At 41.8% G+C, this 27570-nt stretch overlaps 1 protein-coding gene across 6 annotated transcripts in view; it reads right to left on the bottom strand.

The window, feature by feature from the left end:
- Nucleotides 1-5030: 5030 nt before the first annotated feature.
- The window catches only part of CR1 (complement C3b/C4b receptor 1 (Knops blood group)), a 94637-nt gene continuing 72097 nt past the window's right edge, over nucleotides 5031-27570 (bottom strand). For 2 of the 6 annotated variants that reach the window (XM_045087017.1, XM_045087020.1), the window contains exons 21-27: nucleotides 18582-18809; nucleotides 17087-17263; nucleotides 14331-14537; nucleotides 9952-9972; nucleotides 8901-8976; nucleotides 7301-7405; nucleotides 5031-6050 (exon numbers count right to left, since the gene is read on the bottom strand). In XM_045087017.1, the coding sequence (XP_044942952.1) occupies nucleotides 5978-6050; nucleotides 7301-7405; nucleotides 8901-8976; nucleotides 9952-9972; nucleotides 14331-14537; nucleotides 17087-17263; nucleotides 18582-18809 (887 nt within the window). In that variant the 3' untranslated portion in view covers nucleotides 5031-5977. The other 4 variants (XM_045087019.1, XM_045087018.1, XM_045087021.1 and 1 more) reach the window with 4 other exon arrangements.

The following is a 27570-nucleotide window of genomic DNA, read 5'->3' as shown; positions in this document are numbered from 1 at the left end:
CATTTATTTTATTTTATTCTTTATTTATTATTTAAGGACAAGCTTAGGGAGTCTGTGACACTCACCCAGGCTCCCTGTGAGCCTGCTGTCTGGGACTATAAATAGGAACATTTGCTGATAGAACTGTAGGCCAAGGCAAAAATGGCTCTCTGGACATGTATCTAGGGACCTAAAGAATCAGAAATAAAGATTGGTCACTGACTAACTAAACCTACATTCCCAGAGCTAAAAGCAGATCCCTCTGAAAATAGAGAATTCCAACAATAAAGTGAAAATGAACAGCAAGAAAGTCAAATGACTCAAACATCAATATCAAAAAGCAAAGGCATGTCATGACTGAAACAAAGCAGAAGGCCCTTGAAAGTAGTCACTGATGTGACCAAAATAATTCAGAGAGGAAATAGGGTTTAAATACCGAAGAAAAATAGGTCTCAATGATTCTAAAGACCCACGTCCATTTTAAAAACTGCAGGGCCCCCCTTTCCAGCTGTCCAACCAGAACCTGGGAAGCACACACAGGTGCTGCAGTGATGGGTGAGGCACAGAGACGGATGGAGGAGGCCCCCTCACTTGGGTGTCTGGGACCCAGGAAGCCCCACAGATTCTAGAAGGGGACCTTGGCCCTGACATCCCCAGGGCACAGAGCCACAGGGCACCAGGGCCCTTGCTGGTCTGAGCTCACTGTGTTTTCTGTAGCTGAGAGTGTCTACAAATGTCCCCCAGGAGAGACTTCACCTAGGCATTTGGTAGGGCAGACTTCAAGGGACTGGTCCCCTGGACAGTGATGTGATGTGCAGGAAAGGGGAGACTCTAGGCTTCGGGATGAACAGGCTCAGTCCCACCCCTGAGCCCCGTGAGCAGCAGTGGCCCTGATGACACAGGGTGGGAACGGTCACCCTGCCCCTGCCTCCCTCCCCCGCCACACAGGAAGACTCATCATGAGACCAACACAACCAAAATGCACAGTTCATGGAGCTCCCCCTTCCTTATGGGAATCTTCTCCTTTCTAATACCTGAGCCAAACCTGAAGGTGCTTAAAATAAAAGGGAGTATGCTATGGTAATGAAAACGTGTCATTTCTCTCTAGTGTATTCCAACATGAAAGCTTGCCAAAACGTGAGCTTTTATTTATTTTTTTTGAAGGGTTTATTTATTTATCTATCTATCTATTTGGAGAGAGAGCCTCTGTGTAAGAGAGGAGGGGCGGGGAAGAGGGAGAGATGCAGACTTCCTGGTGAGCAGAGAGCCCAAACTGGGCTCCATCCCAGGACCCTGAGATCATGACAGGAGGTCAAGGCAGATGCTAGTGGGCCTGGCCACCCAGGCTCCCTGAAACAGGAGCTGGTAACACGGGACCAAACCAGCTACCATTACATTACTGAACAGTGGAATTGGAGAACACATAGAAGGAATAGAAGTCCTTTGAATCCTGCTTCTTTAACTATTTCCAGGGAAATAGGGCATGAACACAGGCCTCAGGTGTCCCTTCACACCTCAGGTTGAGAAACGGTGCCATCATGTGACCCCTTGTCCCCTGCCTCAGGCGGGGAGCCTCCAGTGTCCCCTCCTTGATACTAGCACCACCCCGTACCCACAGGGAAGCTGTTTGCATGAGCCCTGCCCTGCCTGTGTCTTCACACTTTTCTCAAGAGCTCTGAGTTGGGGGAGTCAGAGCTATCCCCAAAGTCTCTTTATTTAAAGATATTACTTAGTATTTGAGAAAGATCTGGAGTGCAAGAGAAGAGGGTAGGGGCAGAGGGAGTGGGAGAAAGAGACTCCCCACAGTGCAGGGGGCCAGATGAGCAGCTTGATCCCAGGACCCTGGGATCAGGACCCAAGCCAAAGGTAGAGGCTTTAACCCACTGAGCCACCCAGGCGCCCCTGTGGATAGGTTTATTACTAGTGCCTCCAACGCCCTGGCGTGCACAGCATCCCCCCCCCCCCCATTTTCAGAGTCAGTGTGCTTGGACTCCTCCGAGAAGTTGACCCCCTCCCTGGGGGTGCTGCCCCAGACCCCGGTGCCCGCGTCCCCCCAGGTGCGCCCTCATGGCCAAAGTCTGTGGCGCCTTTGCCCTGGTTCTCCTGCTGCAGGCGCTTGAAGTGCGGCAGCAGAACTCCAGCAGGTCCGCAGGCTGGTGCCTCTGCACCTCCACCGCGCGAATCCCTGCAGCAGCTCAGTCAGTCGCCAGGGGTCTGGATGCATCCTGCCTGCCCCCCCCCCACCCCACCCCCAAGGGCGCCTGGGCGCCGCCCTCGCCGCCTCCCTGGACCCGCCTGCAGCCCCGCGGCAGCCAACTGAGCGTGCTCCGCGGGCGCTGGAGGCGCTACTGGCTGTTAGCGCAGCGCTCTGGGTCCCAGCGGCCCGGCTGGCGCAGGTCGGGCTCTGGCGATTAGCTGCTCCCGCGGCGGCGGCGGCGGGCGGCGGCAGCAGCAGCAGCAGCAGCCGCTGAGCCAACTTGGCCCTTGGAGGGCGGGCAGCATCTCGGGCTCCTCCCGCTCGCCCCAGGGCCGTGGCTTCTCTCCCCACCCCTCCCACTCTCAACCCTTGTTCATTGCTGTGAAGGGTTTTCCTTGTTTGTTTTAGGGAAAGAGCACACGTGCGTGGGGGAGGGGGGAAGGGCAGGACCAAGAGAGAGACCTAGTGGACTCTGCCCTGAGCCCAGAGCTTGCCTCAGGGCTCAATCTCAACAGCCTGAGATCACCACCTGAGCCAGAACCCAGAGTTGGGCACTTCACTGAGGGTGCCGCCTAGGTGCCCCTCAACTGTTGTTGACCAATTTCTGGAGAGGGGCGCTCCGTTGGATGAGCCACTGCCTTGGGCTCAGGTCATGACCCCGGACTTGCAGGATCTCATCCGGCATTGGGCTCCCAGCTCCTTGGGGAGTCGGCTTCTCCCTCTGACCTTCTCCTCTCTCATGCTCTCTCTCACTCATTCTCTCTCAATAAATAAAATCTTTAAAAAATTTTTTTCTTGAGCCTTGTTTTATGGGCTTGAATGTGGTTGATCTCAACGAGTATTTCCGGCGTCCTTGGGTATTCTGCATTTGTTGGGCCTTGTGTTCCAGTGCCAAACAGGTCAAGTAGGTTGAAAAAAAACTTCTGTTACTTGTAAATTAAGGTTTTTATTTTTTCTCTTTATGCTATCCTGTCTCAGAAATGCTGCTCTTTGCTGCCCGGTAGTGTCTTTAACATTACCTCCCACGGAGGGATAATATTCAAACTAATAAAATTAGAAATGACTCTAAATACTAAGATCTGTATTGGAGTAAGAACAGAATAATTATCCATCAAAAACTAGACTTAGGTGATCTCTATGAAAATCCCAATGCATTTTTTTTTTACAGAAATAAAAACAGCTATTGCAAAATTCATACGGAATCTCAAGAGAACAAGGATAGCCAAGACAATCTTGAACAAGAATGCAGTAGGAGTTCTTAAAGTTCCTGGTTTCGAAACTTATCATAAAACAACAGTGCTAAAAGCAATGTAGTACTCGAATAAAGACAGACCTATAGGTCAGTGGAGAGAACAGGGAATCCAGTAATAAGCTCTCCTCTAAATGGTCAAATGATCTTTGGCAAAGGTGCCAAGATCATTCAATGGGGAAAGGAGAGCCTTTTTAACTAATGCTTTTAGGGAAATTGCAAATTCACAAGCAACACAGTGAAGTGTAGAGCTAAGATAAGCCATCTTTTTGATGTTGGCCCTGGGAGCTGTGCCACCTCCGTTTGCACCTGGTGAGCACCTGCCCGTTGACCTTCATATTTAGCTGTTACTGGCAAGAACATTCCAGTGATAAGCCACACCCCACGCAGGGAGGGAGTCTGAAACCGTTAGGTGCAGAGAGGGTGGCACTTCTCAGAAGGAAAGCATTTTCATTTTGTTTCCTCTTGGATTTTGAAGGCTTTAAAAAGTAAATATATTACAAACCATATTCCAGACATAGATTAAGAAGGAAAAAAAATCTTTTATTCCTATCCCATTATAGTGATGAAATTTAAATGTCATAGACTTTAACTTACAGCTCACAATGACATGTACACAAAAAGGAAATGAGAAACAAAATTAGATTGTTAGCACTAAGAATAATCTTGGAGACCAGCTTCTCAGATGATAAATGTAAGGCCAGAGGTTAACAGAATTACTCAGCAATACAAATGAAGTTAGACAGGTTGGTATTTTACCCATAATTAGTATAATCAGTATTTCCCATGGATCACTGATGTCACAGGCAAAAAATCTCATGAATTCCTTGAAATTCAATGGCCCAGGCATCAGATGCCGGTTCGTCACAATGCTCACTGACCTACTGCAATCTGGGGGGATAAAGGAATTTACCTTTTTCTCTTGTGACAGGGAATGTTCATTCTAAGAAAGGCCAATTCCCATCAGGTAATTTCTAGCCCTTGTTTAAAGTGTGCTTCTTCAGAAACTCAAGACCTAATATATTTCCCAACGTTTCCCCAAGTTTCAACTAAGCAAAACCATTGAGGATCTTTTCATATATTCATTGGTTACTTGCCTTTCTTTTGTTGGAGGCCCAGCTGGATATCCTTTGGCCATTTACAGGGAGGAGAGGCGAGGAGGTTGGGTGTTTGACTTTTTTACTCTCTAAATATGCCAGTTACTCTTGTCTATGATATACGTTGTAATTTTTTCCTCCTAGTTTGTCAGTTGACTTTGTTAATGCTGTTTTTTCCCCTTTCTTCTATGATTTTAAAGAAAACTTCAAGTTGATATCCAGTTCCCTCTCTATATTTATCAAGGTAAGTGTGGCACAATACACTTGAAAAGCAACCCAGAATTACACAGTAGTTAGCAGTCATCATATGCAAGTCTATTGTTAACTACCCAGAAAGATTCTGGTATCTTCTAGATCCTTAGCATGGCCGATCTGTAAGTGTGTGGACCAGTTACGGATTCCAGGACCACTTATTTAGAGACCTGTACATTAATGTTGCAATTTTTAAATTCAGCGTTTCCTAGTTTATTGGGTTATTCTGAATCTATACAAAAAGTAAGTCACATGCTTTATAATAGAATTATCCTTTTATTTAAGTTAGTATGTTTTAGACACACAGTACAAATTGCTTTTGAAATAGAGCTTAGGAAATACCCAGATCTCATTGTTTAAGAAGTTTCTCTTGAAAACCTCTTCCCTGGATTCATGTAATGCCCTTTTATAAAAGATTTTATTCATATAAACAAAACTATGCTCACTTCAGCAGCACATATAATACAAAGAGGATACTTTTTTCCTAGTGATAGCAAAAACGGATCCACTATATTTTTCTGTTCTAATAGATTTTGCTCTACAGAAGAAAAAGTGGCTATTAAGAAAGATCTGTGTATAAAGAAATGAACATGTATGAAGAAACGTTAGCAGAAACTCAAAATATTAACAGTGGTTATCACTGAATAGTATAATTACACATGACTTGTTTGTTTATCATATCTTCCTCCTGGATTTTGATCTTCTCGTTAATGAGCCCATTCCATACTATGAACATTTGAAAATGAGAAAGGGAAATCACAAACTTGTAAACAGAAATCCAAAGTGACGCCATCTTCCTTTCTGTAACTGAGACTATTTATAAACCCTGAGTGCAGTCTTTTCCCCTTACTAGCTGAGGTGTGCATTCAGCAGGGGAGAGCAGGAGGACTGACAGTAATCCACGCTAAGAGGAGGGAGCTTTTACGGGCTCCTGGGAGCATGTCAGCATCTTCTTGGGCACATGGTCTGGTCTCTGCGAGGTCACGTCTGTCACTGTATGAGTCTCACATCTTACTCTGTTGAATAGGCTCCTTTCCAACAACATTGTGACTCAAGGTGTTCCTCAGCTCTGTGGTACTTTGTCAAGGAAGGGCACTGAAATAGCAGGATATTTTTATTCCGGTGACAGCATGGGTGACAAGGGACCAACCCAAGAATTTGCTGCTTAAAATGGTAATACTAGCGTTACACATAATGACAAGTTCAGAAGATGTGTTTCTGCCCTCCTTCATGGTTGCTGTGTAGGGCCCAAGAAAATACAGCCAAAGTTGAGACACTGAGTAGATAAGAGAGAGATTAATGAAGAAGTTGATCTTTCCTCATTGCCTTTTTTTTTTGCCAAAGGAAACGTGTTCTCATAATTGAGTGACTAAACAGAAAGAGCCTTGTTCCAGAAACATAGAGGTCCCTCATAACACACAGAATATTTCTGACTCTCTTTTCTGAGCCAGGCCATGGCAGGGAGAGTAAACAGGAGCTGGTAGTTTGGACGAGGCTCTGCCTCCGAGAGCATGTCCTCCCCCTACTGCAGTCACGATTTGCAGAAGATACCATATAGTCCAAGATGTCCAAACACTTCCTCCCACCAGGGGACAGATCCCTGCGGAGGCCCAGCCACTCACCTGACACCCCCTATTATTACTGCCACCTGATCCCTCAATGTTTCTCTCTCCACCTCACATGATTGCCCAACATCATTTGTTACCTGTGTCATCTTTGAACATTCTCATGTCCTTTAGTGTGCAGCTGTGTCTTTGAATCTGCCTCTTTACTGGTATCACCCTCTTGGCCCTTGCACCTGGCTTGGGCACAGGGTGCAGATTTTGAGTCATTCCTTGTCTACCGTATGTTGCCACAGATGATCAGCCCTGCTCCTGGAGAACATTATGGTCCAAATCCCAATCTTCAAAAGGAGATTGGAGACAAACTCATTTAAGGACTTCCTACCATTTAATTTAAAGTTGATCAGCAGTCAATGTACACAATTTTACGTGTACCTTGATATAAAAGAATGTTCCAGAAAAAATTGTAGGCATGAGGTGTGGTGACAAGCGCCTGGGGGTGGGGGAGGGGCACAGAAGGGAGAGAGCAGTCCTAGGAGGACAGGTGAGGCAGAGAATTGAGTCAGAGCTGGGAAGCCGGAAATACAAAGTCTCCACAGGATCCTAGGTGACCCTGTGCACTTAAGGGGAGTGGGGGACCCGGAGGCACATCCACGTGGCAAATGCTTGGGTTCCACAAGAAAAACAAAAGCTTCCCTCTCAAAGGTTCATGGCACCCCTGCACAAAAATACAGGAATGCTCTGTGAAAACAGTGCCCGTGCACAGGACAGATGGCAGTCCTCACCCAACTGCTGGAAACAGCCAGAATCCAACACAACAGCAACAAGGCATTTCTACTTCCTGTAGTACCTTATGACCCCCGGCCCCAGAGATCCAGCTAGACCAGCAACCTATGCAGATCCTATTCTCATTTTTCAGTACTTGAGCTTTCCAAGACATGAGTTCAGGATTTACATGAGGTACCTGCTGCTGTCTTCCTGATTGGTTTGCAGAGTCTGAGGCTTTACACTGTTGTCTTCTTGAAGATGTAAATGGATCATCTCTTTAGGTTTCCCATCTGTATTCTTGCTAATGGGCAGAAGAGGAAAAATAGGAAAATAGCTTAATTATATACATTTCAGGCTTGGAAGAAATTTGTCAGTGGCCTTCACTTTGAAATTTAGGGCAGACTTTGCCTAAGTTTCTGAAATCTTTGTGAGATACGTAAAAGGAAAACATAACCAGATTCCACCTTTCAAGACTAAGTCAAAACTTGAAGGAGAAAAAGCTATGAAAACCACCCTGTACATTGTGTCAGAAGAGCCTGAATTCTTACAGAGAAGTGTCCCTGCCTAAAGCAACACTTCCTTCCAAAGCAGCTCTGACTGGCAAGTAACCCTTTACCACCTGATTGTGACATTGAAGCCTCTCAAGGTCAGGGGCCCTGCACAGTGGGTCTGACTCAAAGCTTCCTCTTCTGCTTTAGTGAAGGTAGAAGTTCTGTGTTCTGTCCAATTAACATCCACACTTTGGAGAGCAGCAGTCCTTGTCATGAAGCATAGGAAGACAGACAGTATTTCTAAGGATTTAATGCTTTGAGATGCCAGTAACGATCACGTGTGAAGAATGATAGCTCACATTTTCTGACCTTCATCCTAAGCGAGGCACTCTGTTAAGTGAGCTTGGAACTACTGTCCCTATTTTACAGACAAGGAAAATGAAGTTCAGAGAAGGGAAGTGTCTCCCTGGGGGTTTCATAGCCAGTAGGTGGGAATGAACACAGCTCTCACTGCTCACAAGTTTTGGGATCTCATGTGGTGTGCTGCTCTGCCTCTTCAAGGGCTAAGTAAGCACCTCCCTGACAGAAATTAAATGAGACTTGATGCAATCCTGGTACCTTTAGGTTTCGAGTATATGTTGGTATTAGGGATTTCAGGGTGGAAGCATAGTTAAGTCACTTGGCCACTTGCCAGTACTTCATTGCTCAGTTACTCTTTATCCTTTCTTAGAAATTACAAGGAGGGCATCCCTTGAGACAAAGAGCAAGAGTGAATCAGGAGCCAAAGTTTTCAGAGGGCGAGGAAGGGCAACTTGAGATCCTTGCATGAGGAAGAGCAGAGGGTTGTACCAACAAGTGTTCCAGAGCAGCTTCCAAGGCACAATGACTAAGTGGTTATCTGAGGAATGACCTAGAAGAGGTCTTGGATGATAAGTAGTAGAACATGGAGTGAGAGAAAATACAACCTTAGTGTATGCTGAATGAGTAGCTATCCAATTGAATGATGGTGGTTATGAGATAACAGAAAATATGTATTGTTTTTTTCTTTCAGTACCTGGCACAGGTCTCTGAGATGCTTATATAATTTTAAGTATCACTTGAAAAAATGTTATTATCCTATATATTTCTTTTAGTGTGAATACTTCTCTATAATATACATCAAGGGTCTTCTTTATAATTACAAATTATTACATCTGTTTATGTAGTGGGTTTTTTTTTTTTTGAGGTTTACTTTCATTTCTTTGGCTTTCAAGAGGAGGCAGGTACAGTTGTAGACATTTTCTAGGACAATATGGCTATGCTTACCTTTTATTGCGTTTTACAATTATCCAATAAGAGCCAATGACAGATGAAAGAAAGAAGATCACGCCAAAGATAATACCTAGGCAGTAAAACAGGGTCATTGAATGCACAGAATATATAACCCATACATTTTAAACTCTAAACATCTAGTCCCCTCAAAGTTGCCAGTGAGTTCTTTAAATTCAAGTATAAATTCTACTCTTAAGAAACATCTCACAATGGGGCGCCTGGGTGGCTCAGAGGGTTAAGCCTCTTCCTTCAGCTTGGGTCATGGTCTCAGGGTCCTGGGATCAAGCCCAACATCAGGCTCTCTGCTCAGCAGGGAGCCTGCTCCCTACCACCCCTCGCCCCCGCCTGCCTCTGCCTACTTGTGATCTCTGTCTGTCGTATAAATAAATAAAATCTTAAAAAAAAAAAAAAAAAAAACACCTCACACAGGCTTATCTTTAGGAGTTTTCCTCAACTCCTGGTTTAATCTAGCGCGTTAGTCTTAGGGTCAGAGTCACTGATAAAGTGTGAGCAGGGCAGTCTGTAACCTTTAGTCCACAGCAGCCATTCAACAGCTCGGTAACAACAGCCCTGGAGCTCCTGGCCCCGGTGCTCAAAGGCCCTGTGCTCCCACCTTGTGTAAGGCCCAGGGAGGAGCTGTCCTCTGCCACAGAGTCTGCCACCAAACCACTCCTCTTAAATGGGCTAAGGAAGTTGGTCTTTGTGGCTTCCAGTTTGTGGGAGTGGGCATGATACCATCCTGAGGAAACCTCCTGGGTTATAAACCAAAGAGGAAGTAGGGCTTTCCAGCTACCAACACTAAAGATAATTATTCAGTTGTAACGCTTTAAAGCCAGTATAGAACCTTCCCTCAAGGACACTCACTCTGTATGCCTGTGAGGATACCAGTCTTGCCACACTGTGGCCTGAATTTTGACTTACTTTCCTTCTAACTGAAACTGTAATGTAGGAGACACAGATCTCTCCTTTTAGGTTTCACTCGTGTAAGAACATACTTACTGTTCAGGGTGCTAGAGCTCCTCATCCAGCCCTTCCCAAAACTTACCGACTATGAGAGCACTTGTGCCTAAGGGGAAGACAAAAGCAGGACAGTGTCAGTTTGGCCCACAGCATGACCAACAGGAGATCAGTCACTGACGATTCATCCTGATTTTTTTAGCATACAGTCTAATCTTTTTCTAGTATAAAAAGCCATTGGTTTCCTTCATATAACTTCATTTTATCTTGTACACTGAGCAAAGTGTGTTTTTTTTTCTTTTTAACTTAAAATTTTATCATAAAACAATTACAGAAGAGAGTTTATAAAACAGCATAAATGAAAAATATCACACAGGATTGTACTACCCTGAAAAATCCTTTACTAGGTAAAATTGTCCTAAAATTGTGGTGTACATTTTTCTAGCTTCCTAGGCTGACTATGTCTGCCTAACTGATTTTTTTCTACATTCACCTCCAGAAAGCTGTTTCTGGAAGCTTATGATTTCAGGATGCCTCTAGTAGGTCTTCAGGGACTAGAGAGCCTCAAATCAATCTTACTGTTCTAGGGCTTCTGTCTCTTTCAAACCTGTCGGCTCTAAAAAGAATCAGTAGAATGACAGACAAGGGTGCAAATCTGGGTGGTTCTGTCAGTTTAGCATCTTCCTTTATTTCAAATCTTGATCCCCCAGGGTCCCAGGATTGAACCTGGTATAGGGCTCCCTGCTCATTGGGCAGTCCGCTTCTCCCTTTGCCCCTCCCACTGCTCATGCTTCCCCACCACTCTCAAATAAATAAAATCTTTAAAAGAAAATGAAGAAGAAGATACTGCAAGTCCTTGGAGTCAGATTGGCTCGGTTAAAAATCAGTTTTACTACCAAATAGCCATATATTTTCCACGTTCATTGATTTTTCTGTATCTCATTTATCCTACCTGTGTATTAGAGATCACAGTACATCTAACTCATAAGAGCATTTATTCCCTAAATATTTATTGAGAACATATGAGCTTTTTAATTCTGGGTACTGGGGACACAAGTGAAATAGACAAAAATCCCTGCCCTCATGGAGCTTTTATATATCTCTATATATGCTTAATTATAATCATTAACTTGCTCAAGAGCTCACAGAATTAAAAAAACAAATGGACTCAGAGGAAAAAAAGGACTCAGAGAAGCCTTTGTCATAAAGGAAGCACCAATAGATGGATGGATATTAGTTCTTGTTTACCGCTCCTAACATGTGTATCTTTTTCTTCATCGCAAATGTAATAGTATCCAAATAATACAGAAATATGTGAAGTAAAAATAAGAGTCCCTGTAATTTTTCTCCTATACTGTTAAGAATTTGGCTTACAACTAGATGTCCATCAACTGATGAATGGATAAAGAAAATGTGGTCTATATATATACACACACAATGGAATATTATGCAGAAAAATGAAATCTTTCCATTTGTAATGACATGGATGGAAATAGAGGGTATTATGCTGAGCGAAATAAGTCAATCAGAGAAAGACGATTATCATATGATCTCACTGATATGAGGAGTTTGAGAGGCAGGTTGGGGGGTCATGGGCAAAGGGAGGGAAAAATGAAACAAGATAAAACCAGAGATGGAGAAAAAACATAAAAGAGTCTTTTTAAAAAATTTTTATTTATTTATTTATTTGACAGATAGAGAGAGATCACAGTAGGCAGAGAGGCAGGCAGAGAGAGAGAGGAGGAAGCAGGCTCCCCGCTGAGCAGAGAGCCCAATGCGGGGCTCGATCCCAGGACCCAGGGATCATGACCTGAGCCGAAGGCAGAGGCGTAACCCACTGAGCCACCCAGGCGCTCCCATGAAATACTCTTAATCTCAGGAAACAAACTGGGAATTGCTGGGGTGGAAGGGGCTGAGTGGCTGGGTGATGGACACTGGGGAGGGCATGTGCTATGGTGAACGGCATGAACTGTGAAAGACTAACGAATCACAGACCTGTACCCCCGAAACAAAAAATACACTGTATGTTAATTAAAAGAAAAAGGATTTGGCTCGTAACTCATTTAGTGGACTTCTCTTCCTAGAACATCTGTGAAATGAAGTCTCAGCATGTAATAAGCCAACAATTCTGGCTATAATCAGTATTCACTGAGGAAGCATCAAGTGATTCCTTGTCTTTTTTTTTTTTTTTTTTTTTAATTTATTCTTTGCTGGTGTTCTTTGGAGAGCAAAATTGCTTTGGCTGAGAACTACTGATTTGTTTTTTTTTTTTTTTTTATAATATCCTGAAATGTTCTGTACATTCCTTTCCAGAACATATTCCTGTGATCTAAGTTTTTATGTATTTATAGCATCTTTCTCTCTAGCTAATACTTCAACAGTGGAACGAAGTATTCAATATATGTCAGCTTGTACCATCATCACAACCACCACTTGTGTGTGCGTGAGAACACTATTAACCCTTCATTATATCTGCACAGAGATCTCATCTGGCTAATGTCTTCAAATAAACTTTTCCAAGTATGTAACTTTGAAGACAAGTTTGTTGACATTTTATGATTTTCTCTATGCTATCAGAAAGCTCAAAACGTTGCCCTTCCTTTAGGTGTTTCATAAATATTCTTATATTTCACCTTAGCTTTTCTACGTTCACTTTTTAAACTTCTCTTTATTCCATCTGGTATTTATTATAAGATAAAAAGAAAGGGTCGGGGCACCCGGGTGGCTCAGTGGGTTAAGGCCTCTGCCTTCGGCTCAGGTCATGATCTCAGGGTCCTGGGAAGGACTTCTCTGCTCGGGCTCTCTGCTCAGTGAGGATCCTGGTTCCCCCTCTCTCTGCCTGCCTTTCAGCCTACTCGTGATCTCTGTCTGTCAAATAAATAAATAAAATCTTTAAAAAAAAAAAATTTCTTCAGTGCTACCTTATAGCATTTGGTCGTCTTTTCCTTTCCCTGGTTTGATGTCTGTTATTATGTTTTATCTGCAAGATACCTTTATTTTATTAATCTCGGCTTTGTTCCATTTACTTATGAAAGTAAGTTTATTTTTTGTGCTGGCATAAAGTAATTCAGATATTGTGGCTTTCTATTTTCTTTTACTATCTGGTACGGTTACTCTTCCAATTATGTGAATTTTCTCTCTCTCTCAGACACATTCAGAATTCTCTAAAGACATCCAGTTGGTTCAATAGTGAGATTTTTGCCAAAGAAGTAAATATAATTTGACACTAAGGGAGTGTCAAATTTATAACTTGGAAATATTATGTGAGTCAGCTTAGTGAACATATTTAAGGGATTAACTATAAAAAATAGATCTTGAACAATCTTAGTATTCAATCATGTATTATAACAAAGTTATAAGAGGTGTGGAGGGTAGCTTCACATTAATTTTGATTAACGATGATTGTACACTGTTAATTTTGCTCAATAGCATCTTCACGTGCACAAGTTTAGGATTTAGGGTTTTCTATCTTATATCACTCTCTAGTTGTTAGCAGAGGGGTACTCTTCTACTGAGCTCAATGATACATGATTTTTTTTAATTAACTAATTTTTAAAAATTTGAATTAAATTTAGTTAGCATATAGTGTGTTCTTAGCTTCAGGGGTAGAGTTTCGGGATTCATCAGTTCTATACAACGCCCAGTGATCATTACCCCAGGTGCCTTCCTTAATGCCCATCACCCAGGTACCCCATCCCCCCACCTGCCTCCCCTCCAGCAACCCTCAATTTGTTCCCTATAGTTAAGAGTCTCTTCCTGGCCTCCCTTTCCATTTTTAACTTATTTTATTTTTCTTTCTCTTCCCCTCTGTTCATCTGTTTTGTTCTTCAATGAATAAAGAAGATGCAGTATACACACACACACACACACACACACACAATGGATTATCACTCAGCTGTCAAAAGAATGAAACCTTGTCCTTTGCAATGACGTGGATGGAACTTTAGGTATTATGCTAAATGAAATAAGTCAATCAAAGAAAGACAAATACCATTTGATTCCACTCATGTGTGCAATTTAAGATATATGATTTCTAAATCTGCTCTCTCCAGCTGTACCAGCTTAAAATCCTGCATACCAGTGAGGGACACCAACCATCTTGTCTCTGCACCTTGGAAAGTGCTCTCTCACTCATGTTAGAATATTCTTGAAGGCCTGAACTACTACTGATGTGCTCCTGATGTTTAAGGTCCCTGGGCTATAAACAAATCATTACTGTACCATGCAATCAACAATAGAGTAATATAGACAAAAAAGGTTCAGAGGGGTTCCTGAGGAGAGGTGGATAGGTTGAGCAGTGTGAGAAGAGCGAGGCTTGCCTTACTTTCATTGCAAGGGCTTTCTGGGAAGAATTAGGAGCTCCTGTCTTACTCCTTAGCTCTTAGCAGATGTTATAAACATCATATCACATTCAGTGACAGTATTGCAGATTGAATGAATAGTAACCATGACTAAGGAAGGACCTACATTTCTTGCAGCTCCATTTACTAGATGTGCATATGGCCAGAGGAGGGTTCCATGTGTTGTCTGCCTGGCATTGGCTCTGGGGACTGCCTTTCAGAGTATACCCATTCTCACACTCAAAAGTTATCTTATCTCCATAGTGATACACTTTTCTCATTTCCAGCTCCTTCCGGATTCCATTCATAAACTCTGGGATGATACATTTTACCTCTGAAATTAGAAAAATCAGAAGGAAATTGACATTTTATTGTAAATTATTAATTGAAACCAACATAGTGGAGAGATCTATGACCCCAAACTGCTTTGCCTTCAGCAAAGATGTCATGTTTTCAGTCAGGAACTATTGACACCCACTCAACATCTTAGGATTTTACGTTCTCTGACTTTCAGTAAGAGAATATGGAATGTATTATACATCCACCTTTAATTATTGATACCTCTGCAACTAGGGAAAGATTGGGAGATATGATCACCATGTTCTAACACTGGATCCACTTTGCTCACCCCATAAGGAAAGAGGAATATCACATTAACTCTCCCTAGGTATACAGTACATACTCGTATTTTACTTCTCGATTAAATGCATGTTTCTGGCTCATTTCTATGCATAGAACAAAGAAGCTAGTAAATCATGATTCTAAATTCAAAACATTTTTTCTACTTTATTTTACCTTATTTAGCTTATTCTTTGTTTTGCTTTCTTTTTCTGCCCAGCTATCGATACCTTCTTTAACTTCAAGCAAAGCCTGCTTTTTCATTGTAATTATTCAAACATGAGGCTAAATTATTCTTTTCTGTATAGGAACCAAGAAGATAAAGTGGTATTTTCCAAAGTATGGTCTGTGGTCTTCTTACTTCAGAATATGCTGATGGGTTTGTTAAAAGTAGACCAAACTCCAGTTTAAAATGTCAGAATCAGAGTTCTTAGCAATGACACTTGAGATCCTAATCTTAACAAGGTTCCTGGCTGATTTTGCTCGTGCTAAAGACCTAGAATGACTGCTATAAAGCACGTTCAAAGAGGGCAGTTATTAAGACAAAATGAATTTTAATGAAAGCAGCTGCCAAGAGAATATTTTCAGGAGAAGAACCTTGCTAGAGTCTTGATTTGAATACTTAAGTATTCGCTGACCCTCCCTACTTCTCCGTGCAACTAAAGCAAGGAGGGGTGAGCGCTCCTATTTCTCTAGAGTCACGGGGACTCCACAGTATATGCACTCCATTCTTGTAAATAAATACAGCAGGGCCATTTACACCTCTGTAGAGGACCTCATATTCTTTCTCTAAAGTCAGAGTGTGGCTAGCCAAGGACTTCTGAGACTTTTCAGTTGTGGAGCGCCCTCTGGCCCTATAACCACCATGGCAGCCATAGGACTAACTGCTTCTTTACATTTGAAACCCAGGCATGCCTGAAATCCCTCCTACCTCACCCCTGCTTTCAGTTTTCTAAAAAGAAAAGAAGGGGGACAACAAGCAGATTGCTAACTTACTGCTGTGCAAAGTCAAAAGAACCACAATTGAAAGGAGACAGAATACGGTGCAGTGTATATTTATTTATTTATTTATTTATTTAAAGATTTTATTTATTTATTTGACAGGCAGAGATTACAAGTAGGCTGAGAGGCAGGCAGAGAGAGAGGAGGAAGCAGGTTCCCTGCTGAGCAGAGAGCCCAACTTGGGGCTCAGTCCCAGGACCCTGGGATCATGACCTGAGCCAAAGGCAGAGGCTTTAACCCACTGAGCCACCCAGGCACACCACGGTGCAGTGTTTAAAAGCATGGGTTGGGGTGTACCTGGGTGGCTCAGTGGGTTAAAGCCTCTATGTTTGACTCAGGTCATGATCCCAGGACCCTGGGATCCAGCCCCAGGATCAGGCTCTCTGCTCAGCAGGGAGCCTGCCTCCCCCTCTCTCCTGGGCCTGCCTCTCTGCCTACCTGTGATTTCTGTCTGTCAAATAAATAAATAAAACCTTAAAAATAAATAAATAAATAAAAGCATGGGTGGGGCAGTGGCCCAACACAGGCACCACCACCCACGAGCTGCATACCATGGACTAGTTACTGGGTCTCTCTCTCAATTTCCTCTCCTGTAGAATAATAGCAAGAATAATCCCACCTCATCAAACTCCTTGCAAGATTGACACGAATAATTTTTATTAAGGACCTCAGTACCATGCTTAGTCACAGAATTTTTTTGATCCCAAATTTTGTAGATTTAAAGAATATTAACAACAAAAGATTTTAAATCTATGCAAACACAGATAGGAATAAAGGCAGTAATTCTTGGCACTTGCTCTAGGGAAGAGATGAAATAAGCACTTCACCTTTGGTCTTGGAAGTTATAATAAGGACCCATATTCAGTCATTCCAGGAATTAATTGCTCTCAACCTTGCTCCATGCTTCAATTTTCCTTACAAAAAAAAAAAGTGTACTTCTAGTCTCTTATTTAAGGTATTGGTGAGGACCACTTGTGACTCTCTGAGATCCTTCAGAGCTAAGATATATTATTAGTTAAAAGCCCACAAATCATTTTATATTGGTGTTTGATGTCTACCGTATTACTGGAAATTCCATCAGTTCGTTCTACTACTTTGGTAGAACTAAGAGTCCTTGGGTAGCTTCCTTCCCATCTATTTTTCCCCCTGCTTTTCTCCCCCTCTATTGACACTCATTTCACAATCTTCTCAGAAAGATATCTCAGTCTTATCAGCCCCATGCATCCATTTTCCATTAAAAAACCCAACAAGAATAATAAATACCTTTGCAAAAATGATCAAATTGGCTCCAGGTTCCCTGGTTTGTGCAGAATATGAAGGCTCTTCCCACCAACAAGTAGCCTGGGTCACAAGTGTAGTTGACAGTCATTCCAGGAAGATATGGAGATGCAGGTCTTTCAAGGTAATACCCATTGTGGATCTTGGGCAGATGGGGGCATTCTAAGAACAAGATCCCCCCAAAACACAAGAAAAGACACTCACTTAAACAAAGAAGTACAAATATGCCAACATATCCAATAGCATGTTTGACTCTTAGAGACACAGGAAGACCCAAAGCAGGCACTACTTATTTCCCAATCAGTGGGAAAACTGATTCTTTAAATGTAGACCTTCAGCCTGTAAAGAGGACCAACTGTATTCTCTTCCTGCAAACTGCATCAGATGGGAGGACCACCGGGGTCTGCAAAGGACCACTTTGGTGCTACCTGTCCCCACTGGTGCACACAGCTGTTTCAAGGACAAGGAGAGTCCTTTAATGCCAGACTAATATGTAAAAGGAAGGAGCTGCCAAGAGCACAGCCTTGAACTCCACTTCTCTAGGATGTCTTGAGTGCCTGTTGCTAAACATGAGACGAAGGGTCAACAAAATGCAGTCACAGACTGAGCAGAACACTTAGGAGGAACAAAAGCAATACAAATGCCTGCCTTGGAGCTTCTTTAGTTGTTTCCATCACATCAAATCTAAAGTAAAATACATGTGCTTTTTTGCTCTGCACACCCATCTATTCAATAGAAATACAGCTGGTTGGTGGGGGGGCGCCTGGGTGGCTCAGTGGGTTAAAGCCTCTGTCTTCGGCTCAGATCATGATCCCAGGGTCCTGGGATCAAGCCCCATATGGGGCTCTCTGCTCCGCGGAGAGCCTGCTTCTTCCTGTCTCTCTGCCTGCCTCTCTGCCTGCCTCTCTGCCTACTTGTCATCTCTGTCTATCAAATAAATAAAATCTTTAATAAAGAAATACAGCTGGATTTTTTTGTGTGTTTTTTTTGTTTCTTTGTTTGTTTGTTTAAAGTAGGCTCCATGCCCATTAGGGAGCTCAATGTGCTGCTGAAGCCACAACCCTGAGATCCAGACCTGAGGTCAAGAATCAGCTGCTCCACCAACTGAGCGACACAGGTGCTCTGAAATACAACTTGTAATAGAGACAGAGTGTTTTCTTTGGCATTTTTTTTTAGTGCTTGAAAATAGTCTCTGTAAAGTCTGGGCCTCACTGATTCTTCCCACTGTCTCCCTCCTTCTCTTGTTACTATCTCACACTCCTCACCCCAGCAGGAAGGACCATCAGAGGACCAGCAATTGGGACACAATAAGGCACATCTAGAACCCAGCTTCCATTCTCCCGGTAGGTAATTCTGTGTGCCTTACTTTTGTAAGAAAGCCATGTTCCCAAGCCAAAATGACTGTTCCCATAGAAACAGGTAGGTTCTCACCCAGATATTCTGATCTAGATGGGACATAGGGAAATATGTATGCACTGACCTGCAGGACCAGCAAGTTCACAGTAAGGGGCAGGGCTGCTCCAAATCCCGTTCCCTTCATCGTCACTTGTGCAGCGGAGGGTGCTCTCCCCAATGAGGCTGAAGTTCATTCCTCTGGCTGGGTGGTGGTTACACGTGTAAGTAATTTCCTTTCCGTAGGGAATGTCTCCCTGAGAAGGTCCGGTGTGCTGCCCATTAAGGATAGAGGGAGGATTTGGACAGAAGATTTCTGGAAAGAAAGCAAGAGCTTTAGTTTCCATTAGCATTTCAATCAACATGATCCTACCTCCATGGTATCCTGGGACTGTATTTTTGCAATGGGAACACAACTATGATGGGTGGATTTAAATATGTAAGACTTTTTCTTTCAGAGAGGTAACTAACTGAAGTTGAGACTTTAATTTCAGTTTATTGTAAAAGTCCAAGACCCTCCAGGTAGCTAAGATTCGATTGGAAAGATAACTAATTTGTTTTTTAGCAACTGTTGTTTGCCTGCTTGATGTCTAGCTTAAAGACAGTCCTGGGTTGACACTGTGGGTATAAGACAGATGAGGTTGGCCCTCAAAGATCTGAAGTTGTGAATAAATCTTAGTGAATCTTTATTAAACATAGACTATCATTTTCAGCAGATGTGTTTCTTGATGATTCATGACCATCATCATCTGTATCAATACCAAATACACAATAGTGTCTTCAGAATACAGTGATTCCTATTGGGTTCTTCAGAGCCAGATTAAGGCTCTAGGAGCCTTTTCTTTTGTGTTTTTCTTTCTTCCAAGCGACCGGCTGTCATTTCTTTCTGCTTTTAGTCTGTTCCTAGCAGTTCTCTCCCGAAAACTAATTTGATGCTTTGAATCTGATATGAATTTAGGAATAGATACCCAAGCCTGTCAGAATTGTGTGAATAAACAAAGTAAAGGCCTTCATACAACGAACAGTGATTGACTTCTCGTATCTCGATTTTATCTGTTTGTATTTATCGAAAGCTTACTTATGTATTTACCTTCAGATTTATATGTCTCAGGAAGGTAGAGTTTTTGATATCTGAGTTTTACTCGGGTTGGATGTTCTTATGAAGTTCCATCACAATCCCATAAGATGTCCTAATAGTTTTCTAGCAGGATATTTTAACAGAATCCAGATTAAAAGGGTGTTTCGCAACTGAACAAAGGTGGTTCTATACATTACATTTCTATGCACCTGTGCTTCTAAAAGTAAGTAGATAGAATCTTGGAGGCTGCTGTGGATCCAAGGGAGTTGGAATCCAAGGGAAGGGGCTAAGGGTGGGGTGGGGCTGGGGGGGGGAAATTGCCTTACCCTCATTTGCTGCAACTGAGGGAAAAGCAAAACTGGAGAGAGCCAAACATGGTGGACACGCACCAGAGAGAGAGAATTTGCAGAGGTCCAGCCAGCATGAGGGGAGAAGCAAGCGCCCATCCAGGCAGGGCAGAGAGGAGTTTGGAGGCAGAGGAGAAGGAGGATCTTGAGGAACCAGCTCCCTCTTCAGGGCCAGAGACTGCCCTCACAGAAGAGGTAGAAAGCAAAAGTGCTGAGTGATTGACTGAACCCATTTTTCTCCAGGTGCACAGATTTCTGAGAAGGGACCTCTGCAACTCTGGGGGCAGGGGTGGGGTGGGGTGGGGCAGGGCGGGGTGGGGAGGCAAACAAGAATAACAAAGGTCATTGAAGGAGCCTCTGGCCTGGCTATCAGCTTTGGGATTTCAGCAGGGGGTTTGCCCTCAGACCTCTGGCAGTATCCCAAACTTGAGGATTCTGCCACTGTTGGGTTGTGGGCACCCACAAAGCAACAGGTGCTAAAAACCACACCTTAACCAACTCTGCCATCAGCTTTTTCGACCAGCTTTTTTTTCGTTTTAAGGTTTATTTATTCATTTAACAGAGAGGGAGAGTACAAAGCAGGGAGGGCAGCAGACAGAGTGGGAGGGAGAAGCAAGCTCTCTGCTGAGCCAGGAGCCCGATGTGGGACTCGATCCTAGAACCGTAGGATCACGATCTGAACCAGAAGCAGCCGCTTAAAAAACTGAGCCACCTTGGAGTCCCTACACCAGCTCCCTGCCCCCATTTATTTATTTATTTATTTTAATTAATTTTTTATTTTCAGCATAACAGTATTCATTATTTTTTCACCACACCCAGTGCTCCATGCAATCCGTGCCCTCTATAATACCCACCACCTGGTTGGGGTACCTACGCCAACTTTTTTTTTTTAAGATTTTATTTATTATTTATTTATTTGACAGGCAGAGATCACAAGTAGGCAGAGGCAGGCAGAGAGAGAGAGGGGAAGCCGGCTCCTCGCTGAGCAGAGAGACCCATGTGGGGATCCCAGGACCCTGAGATCATGACCTGAGCTGAAGGCAGAGGCTTAATCCACTGAGCAACCCAGGCACCCCCCTACACCAGCTTTTTAAAACCAATGCTCCCCAGTGCAGCCCAGAACCACCTCTGGTAGGTAAAGAGAAACCAAAAACTTGAGCTGTCGTGTCACCTTTTGGAAATCAAAGGAGGGGCTTCTATTTGCAAGTACTTGAACTGCAGTAAACAATTAAATGTATGTACTACTTTAAGTGGGATGGTAGAGAGACATTTTGTCAAATGCTATGAAAAATCACAGGAACGTGGTATAACAAAGAGAAAAGGTCATTCTCCAGTGATCAATCGCAAAGGCATGGAATGTTGCAATCTAAATGATTAAGAATTCTAAACAGCTGTTAGGAAGAGATTCCATCGTGAGCTACAAGAAAACTCTGAAAGGCAATTCAGTGAACTCAGGAATAAAATTAATGAACAGAAAGAGTTATTTACCAAGATGTGGGGTGTGTGTGTCTGTGTGTGTGTCTGTGTGTATGTGTGTGAATATTATACAGCCATCAAAAAGAACGAGGTGTTTCCATTTGGAACCATGTGGATGGAGCTAGAGTGTATTATACTAAATGGAATAAGTCAATCAGAGAAAGACAAATACCATATAATTTCCTTCATCTGTGGAATTTAAGAAACAAAACATGAACATACGGTGTGGGAAATAAACAACAAAGAAGGTAGAAGGAGACAAACCATAAGAAACACTTTAAAAAAAAAAGATTTTATTTATTTGAGAGAGAGAGTGAGAAAGAGCATGAGGTGGGGGAGAGGGAGAGGGAGAGACAGACTCCCTGCTGAGCAGGAAACCTGATGCAGGCCTCAATCCCAGGACCCTGGGAATGTGACCTGAGCCAAAGGCAGACGCTTAACCAGCTGAACACATAAGACAGACACTCTTTAAGGATAGAGAACAAACAGGATTGATGGAGGGAGGTGGGTGGGGATGGGACACATGGGTGATGGGTATGAAGGAGAGCACTTGTTATGATGAGCACTGGGTTTGTATATAAATGATAAATCACTGGATTCTACTCCTGAAACCAATATTGCACTGTATATTAACTAAATAGAATTTAAATAAAACTTTGAAAAAAAGAAAGAGTTCTTTATCAAAGAGATTGAAATTTTTAAAAAGAACTAGATAGAACTAAACCACCCTTTCATTTATGCACATTAAAATTTTCTATTTCTCTGAAACAAATAAACAAACAAACCAACAACCCAGATAGAAATTCTGGAGATGACAAATTCAATGAATCAGATGAAGATTAGATTAGAAAGTATTGGAAATAGGACAGATCAGATTTAGAACAGATTAGTGACCTGGAGGATAGAAATTTAGAGATAACTCAGAAGAGAGAGGACTAAGATTTTTAAAAAGTGATGAAACCCTATGAGAGCTATTAGATATGAGAAAAACAAATATAAAAATAATTGGTCTACCAGAAGAGAAGAGAGCAAGAATTATCTTTAGAAAAATAGTAGCTGAGAACTTCCCTACCATGGGTAAGGAATTAAACATACAAATCCAAGAAACTAATAGAATACCCTATTATCTCATTGCAAAAAGGCCCTCCCCAGAATATCATGTAATGAAGCTGCCAAAAATCAATGATCAAGAAAGAATCTTTGAAGCAACCAAGGGTAAAAGAAAAAAAGTACCCTACAAAGGAAGCCCCATTAGGTTACCAGTGTATTTCTCAGCAGAAACTCTTTAGAACAGGAATGAGGAATGATATATTCAAAGTGGCAAAACAAAAACAGTCAGCCAGTGTATGTTTTCTAGCAAAATTAGCCTTCAGATATGAAGGAGAAATAAAGGCTTTCCCAGAAAAAAACTGAGGGAGGGTCACTACCACCAGACCTGCCTTACAAGTAATGTTAAAAGAATGTTTTCAGCTGAAATGAAAAGACATCAACGAGTGACAGAACAGCAAGTGAAAGTAAGCAGTACTCTAACAAAGGTGAAAAATAAAACAGAAAACCATAACTCTATTGGAATGGCATGTTAACCACCTAATTATAATAGAAAAACTTACAGAAAAGAACATTCATTAGAACTGTATCTACTATAATTTCTTAATGAATATACAACATGAAAAGAGGTAAACTAATAATAGAAATATAAAAAGCTTAATAGGTGAAGGAAGATAAGGTGTTATCAGCTCTGAAGCCTGCGAGGTCTGGAAGCCTGGGTAATCCAGGTTCAGCTAGGAGAAGCCACACTTCTCAGAGAACGTTTCAGAAAAGGTGACATGGAATGGGTATTCTGCAGACTCCTAAGAGACCTTCAGAGAAGACATGACTTGCAGAGAAAACATGGAGAGGACAAACAGAGTGCTAAGAATAAGTCAGCAGGATGCACTTAAACTTAACGAGGCTCTGGAGCAGCTGGTTTGGCCCCAGTTTACTCTGCTTTCATGGATGTAAGCCAGGTCCCTTCGCCCACTTTGAGCCAAAGTTGAAAAGGTTCTTGTGGATTTTTTTGTGGTGATTCACCATTTACTCTAAAAATGCAACTGTGGGACAGTCCATTTTGCATATTCAGTACATAAGCGATGTTTCCTGGAAGGCCAGGCCATGGCTACAGGAGCACTGGTACCACCTGTTTTGAAACCAGTGTCATTTGGGAAAGTGAGGCAGTGTGTGAATATTATGGTTGGACTTTTGAAATTACATGGGCTGATTAATATCTTGATTTTCCTTTAGAGGGGCAAGTTTGCAACTTTGACAGAACGTTCGGCATTCATTCTGTATGTCCCAAGCCCTGAAACAAAATGCGAAGTTAGGCTGTGAGTATATGACCAGGGAAATTCTCTGGTGTGGTTTTGCTGAGTTTCAGGTTTTTCTCTCTTACCATTTATTAATATCCAGAAGTTGAAAGCTAAGTGATCCTCAGGGTTTATTCCTTTTACTGGTGCACCTAACAGTGACAATACATTAGCCACCAGTGGCAGTGGGCAATGTTCTATGTGTGGAGAGTGCCTCCCGCCCATGCCTCACACCATAAGTGAGCATATCTTCTGTTCTACTGTGTGAAGAGTAGTTTCTTCTTTCACAGGTATTTTTCTTGTCCTAAGTGTGGCACAGATGTACATAGTCTGCAGCCACTGAAATCAGGAATGGAGATGTCAGAAGTGAATGCTCTTTAGAAACTAAGTTTGTTTCCTCTGAGAAAAAGTTTTATGTTCAAATCCTTAATATTCGTCATCCTACGAAAACTGTTTAGGTGTCTTTTATGAGAGCATGTGCTTCTCAGCTACCATCTTCTGTTCCTCTCCAAGCATGACGAGATTCTGCAATCACTAGGAACCACATGATTCTGAATATATTATGTAAACAATAATGTTTATTTTTCTTTAAATCAGTCCATTCAGTTCTATTTTTTTAAAGATTTTATTTATTTGACACAGAGAGAGAGATCACAAGTAGAGAGGCAGGCAGAGAGAGAGAGGGGGAAGCAGGGTCCCCACTGAGCAGAGAGCCCAATGCGGGGCTCGATCCCAGGACCCTGAGACCATGACCTGAGCCAAAGGCAGAGGCTTTAAACCACTGATCCACCCAGGTGCCCCTCCATTCAATTCTTATTATGAGAATAATGGACTTTTTTTTTGGTCAGACTACTAAAGATCCTCTTTCATTTTGCTCCTTCCTAGAAAGATTTTGGAGACTCTAGGATGAATGTGTTTTTATTTTCAGAAATAGAATTATAACATCATAATCTGACAATGGTAAGACCCTGGTGTTGTGAGCTTTTAAATTGTAGTGACCCAGTTGTAATTTTTAGCTTTTCTCCAAACCCAGTTTTTGAGGGGTTCAGTTAGCTTCATTCTCAGGCAAAATGATGGCCACCAGAAGCTCCAGACTGATGTTCTACCAGCTTTCTAATCCCCTTGGAGTGAGAGCTTCTTGCATACTAGTTCCATCGAAGTTCAGGACCTCACTGTCATTAGTCTGCCTGGGATTACACATTTGTGAAGCATGACAAAAAAGGACTACTCTTGATTGCTAGATGTGTACCTCGTGGACCCATAATAGGAGAGCAGGCAGTTTACCACAGGAAACTCAGGTGCCATTAAAAGAATAGTGGATGCTGGGCAGGAAAAAACAACAGATCCCCAATGGAGTCTACATTGCCTTTTTCATATCAAAAGTCTGTATGCATTTTTTAATTTTACCAATGATCTGGGTTGATCAGGACATAAGTAACTGAATGATTGACTTTCACCGCAGATTTAAAAGGATTAAATAAATCAATACTTTGTTATACCAACAACAACAAAAAAGATAAGGTGTTATCAACATAAAAAGGACTATTTTCTCTATGAGACGTTTTGTATAAGCCACATAGTAAACCCAAAGCAAAAATCTAGGGTCATGAAACATAAAAAATGAGGATGATCAAATCACCATAGAAAACCACCATTTTGCCAAGATAGGCAGAAACAGAGGGGAAAAGAAACAAAGGAGGAACAGGAGGAACAAGACAAGCAGAAGGCAGATGATACGAAGGCAGTAGTAAGTCCTTATGTAGCAATAATCACTCAAAATACAAATGGATGACTACACCAGGTACAAGGCACAGAGTAGCTGAATGGATAAGAAAGAAGACCCAACTATATGCTGCCCCAGGAAACTAATTTCAGCTCTGAAGACACACATAGGCTCAAAATGAAGGGATGGAGAAAGATATTCTACGCAAATAGAAATCAAAAGAACGTGGGCATACTCATACTTTACATAACACAAAATAGACTTCAGGCCAAAAATGCTAACAAGAGATAAAGAAGGTCATTATAAAATGATAAAATGGTCAATCTATGTAGAAGATATAATATATAATTATATACATACCCAACATTGGATCACTAAATCTATTAGGGAAATATGCAGAGATCTAAAGGGAGAAATAGACAACTGTACAATACTAGTAGAGCACTTCAGTTCCTCTATATGAGCAATGAATAGATCAGAGAGAAAATTAACAAGGAACATTGGACTTGAACCATACTCTCAAATAAATGGACTTGACAGATAGATATAGAACATTCTATCTATCAGCAGCAGAATACACATTCTTCCTGAGTGCACACAAAACATTTTCCAAGATCACATGATAGGGCATGAAACAAATCTCAGCAAATTTAAGATGACTGAATTTCAGATAACTATTTCTTTTCTGACCTCAATAGACATATTTTTTTTCTAGAAATCTACAACAAGAGGAAACTGGAAAATCTATGTGGAAACTAAAAACTATGTGGAAACCAAACAACTCACTTCTGAACAACGAATGGATCAAAGAAGAAATTAAAAAGGATATAGAAAAATTATCACAAGATAAATAAAAATGGAAATAATAACATATCAAATCTTATGGGATGCCACAAAGGCAGTTCTGAGAGGAAAGTTTATAGTGATAAATGCATATATTAAGAAATTGGAAAGATCTCAAACAACCTAACTTTACACTTCAAGGAACCAGAGAAAGAAGAATGGATTAAGGCCAAAGTTATCAGAAGGAAGGAAACAATAAAGATCAGAGTGGAAATAAATGAAATAGAGAACAGAAAATTAATAGACAATATCAACAAAACTAAAAGCTGGTTTTATGTAAAGATAAACAAAACCGACAGACTTTTAGGCAGACTAACTAAAAGGGAGAGAGAAGACTAAAATAAAATTAGAAATGAAAAAGGAGACATTACAACAAAAATATATAAGACCATAAGACACTACTATTAGCAATTATAGGTCAACAAATTAGATAATCTAGAAGAAATGGATAAGTTTCTAGGAACATAAAACCTACCAAGACCATTTCATAAAGACATAGAAAATCTAGGGATGCCTAGGGGGCTCAGTTGGTTAAGCATCTGTCTTTAGCTCAGGTCATGATCCCAGGGTCCTGGGATTGAGCTCCCTTGGTGGGCTTCTTGCTCAGTGAGGAGCCTGCTTCTCCCTCTCCCTCTGCCTGCTGCTCTCCCTGCTTGTGCTCTCTCTCTCTCAAATGCATAATTAAAATCTTTAAAAAAAAAATCTGAAGGACCAGTAACTAGCAAAGAGATAGACACAGTAATCAGAAATCTCCCAACATTGAAAATTCTAGGGCTGATAGCTTTACTGATGAATTCTACCAACATTCAAAGAAAAATTAATACCAACCTCTCTCAAACCTTCCAAAACAACTGTAGAGATGAGAATGTGTCTAAATGTATTCTATGAGACAAGCATGAGATTGTCCAGACACCAATGCCTGATTGGGACACCAGAAGAAAAGTCAACTATAGAAAAATATCCCTGATGATATAGAGGCAAAGTTCTCAACAAAATATTAGGAAGCCCAATTCAAGAACACATTCAGAGGTTTATACACTATGACCAAGGGGGATTTATCCTTGGGATGCAAGGATGTTTCAACATACACAAATCAATAAATACAACACATCCCATTGATAAAATGAAAAATTTTAAATCATAGGATCATCTCAATAGATGCAGAAAAGAGCATTTGACAAAATACAACATTCTTCATGATAAAAGCCTTTGGCAGATTGGGTATAGAAGGAACATACCATAATGTAATAAAGGTCATATGTGACAAA

Source organism: Mustela putorius, unplaced genomic scaffold (genome assembly GCF_011764305.1).
Source record: "Mustela putorius furo isolate JIRA1106 unplaced genomic scaffold, ASM1176430v1.1 tig00001012_pilon_pilon_pilon, whole genome shotgun sequence".
Classification (NCBI taxonomy): Eukaryota; Metazoa; Chordata; class Mammalia; order Carnivora; family Mustelidae; genus Mustela; species Mustela putorius.
This window is presented reverse-complemented; position numbering and strand designations above follow the sequence as displayed.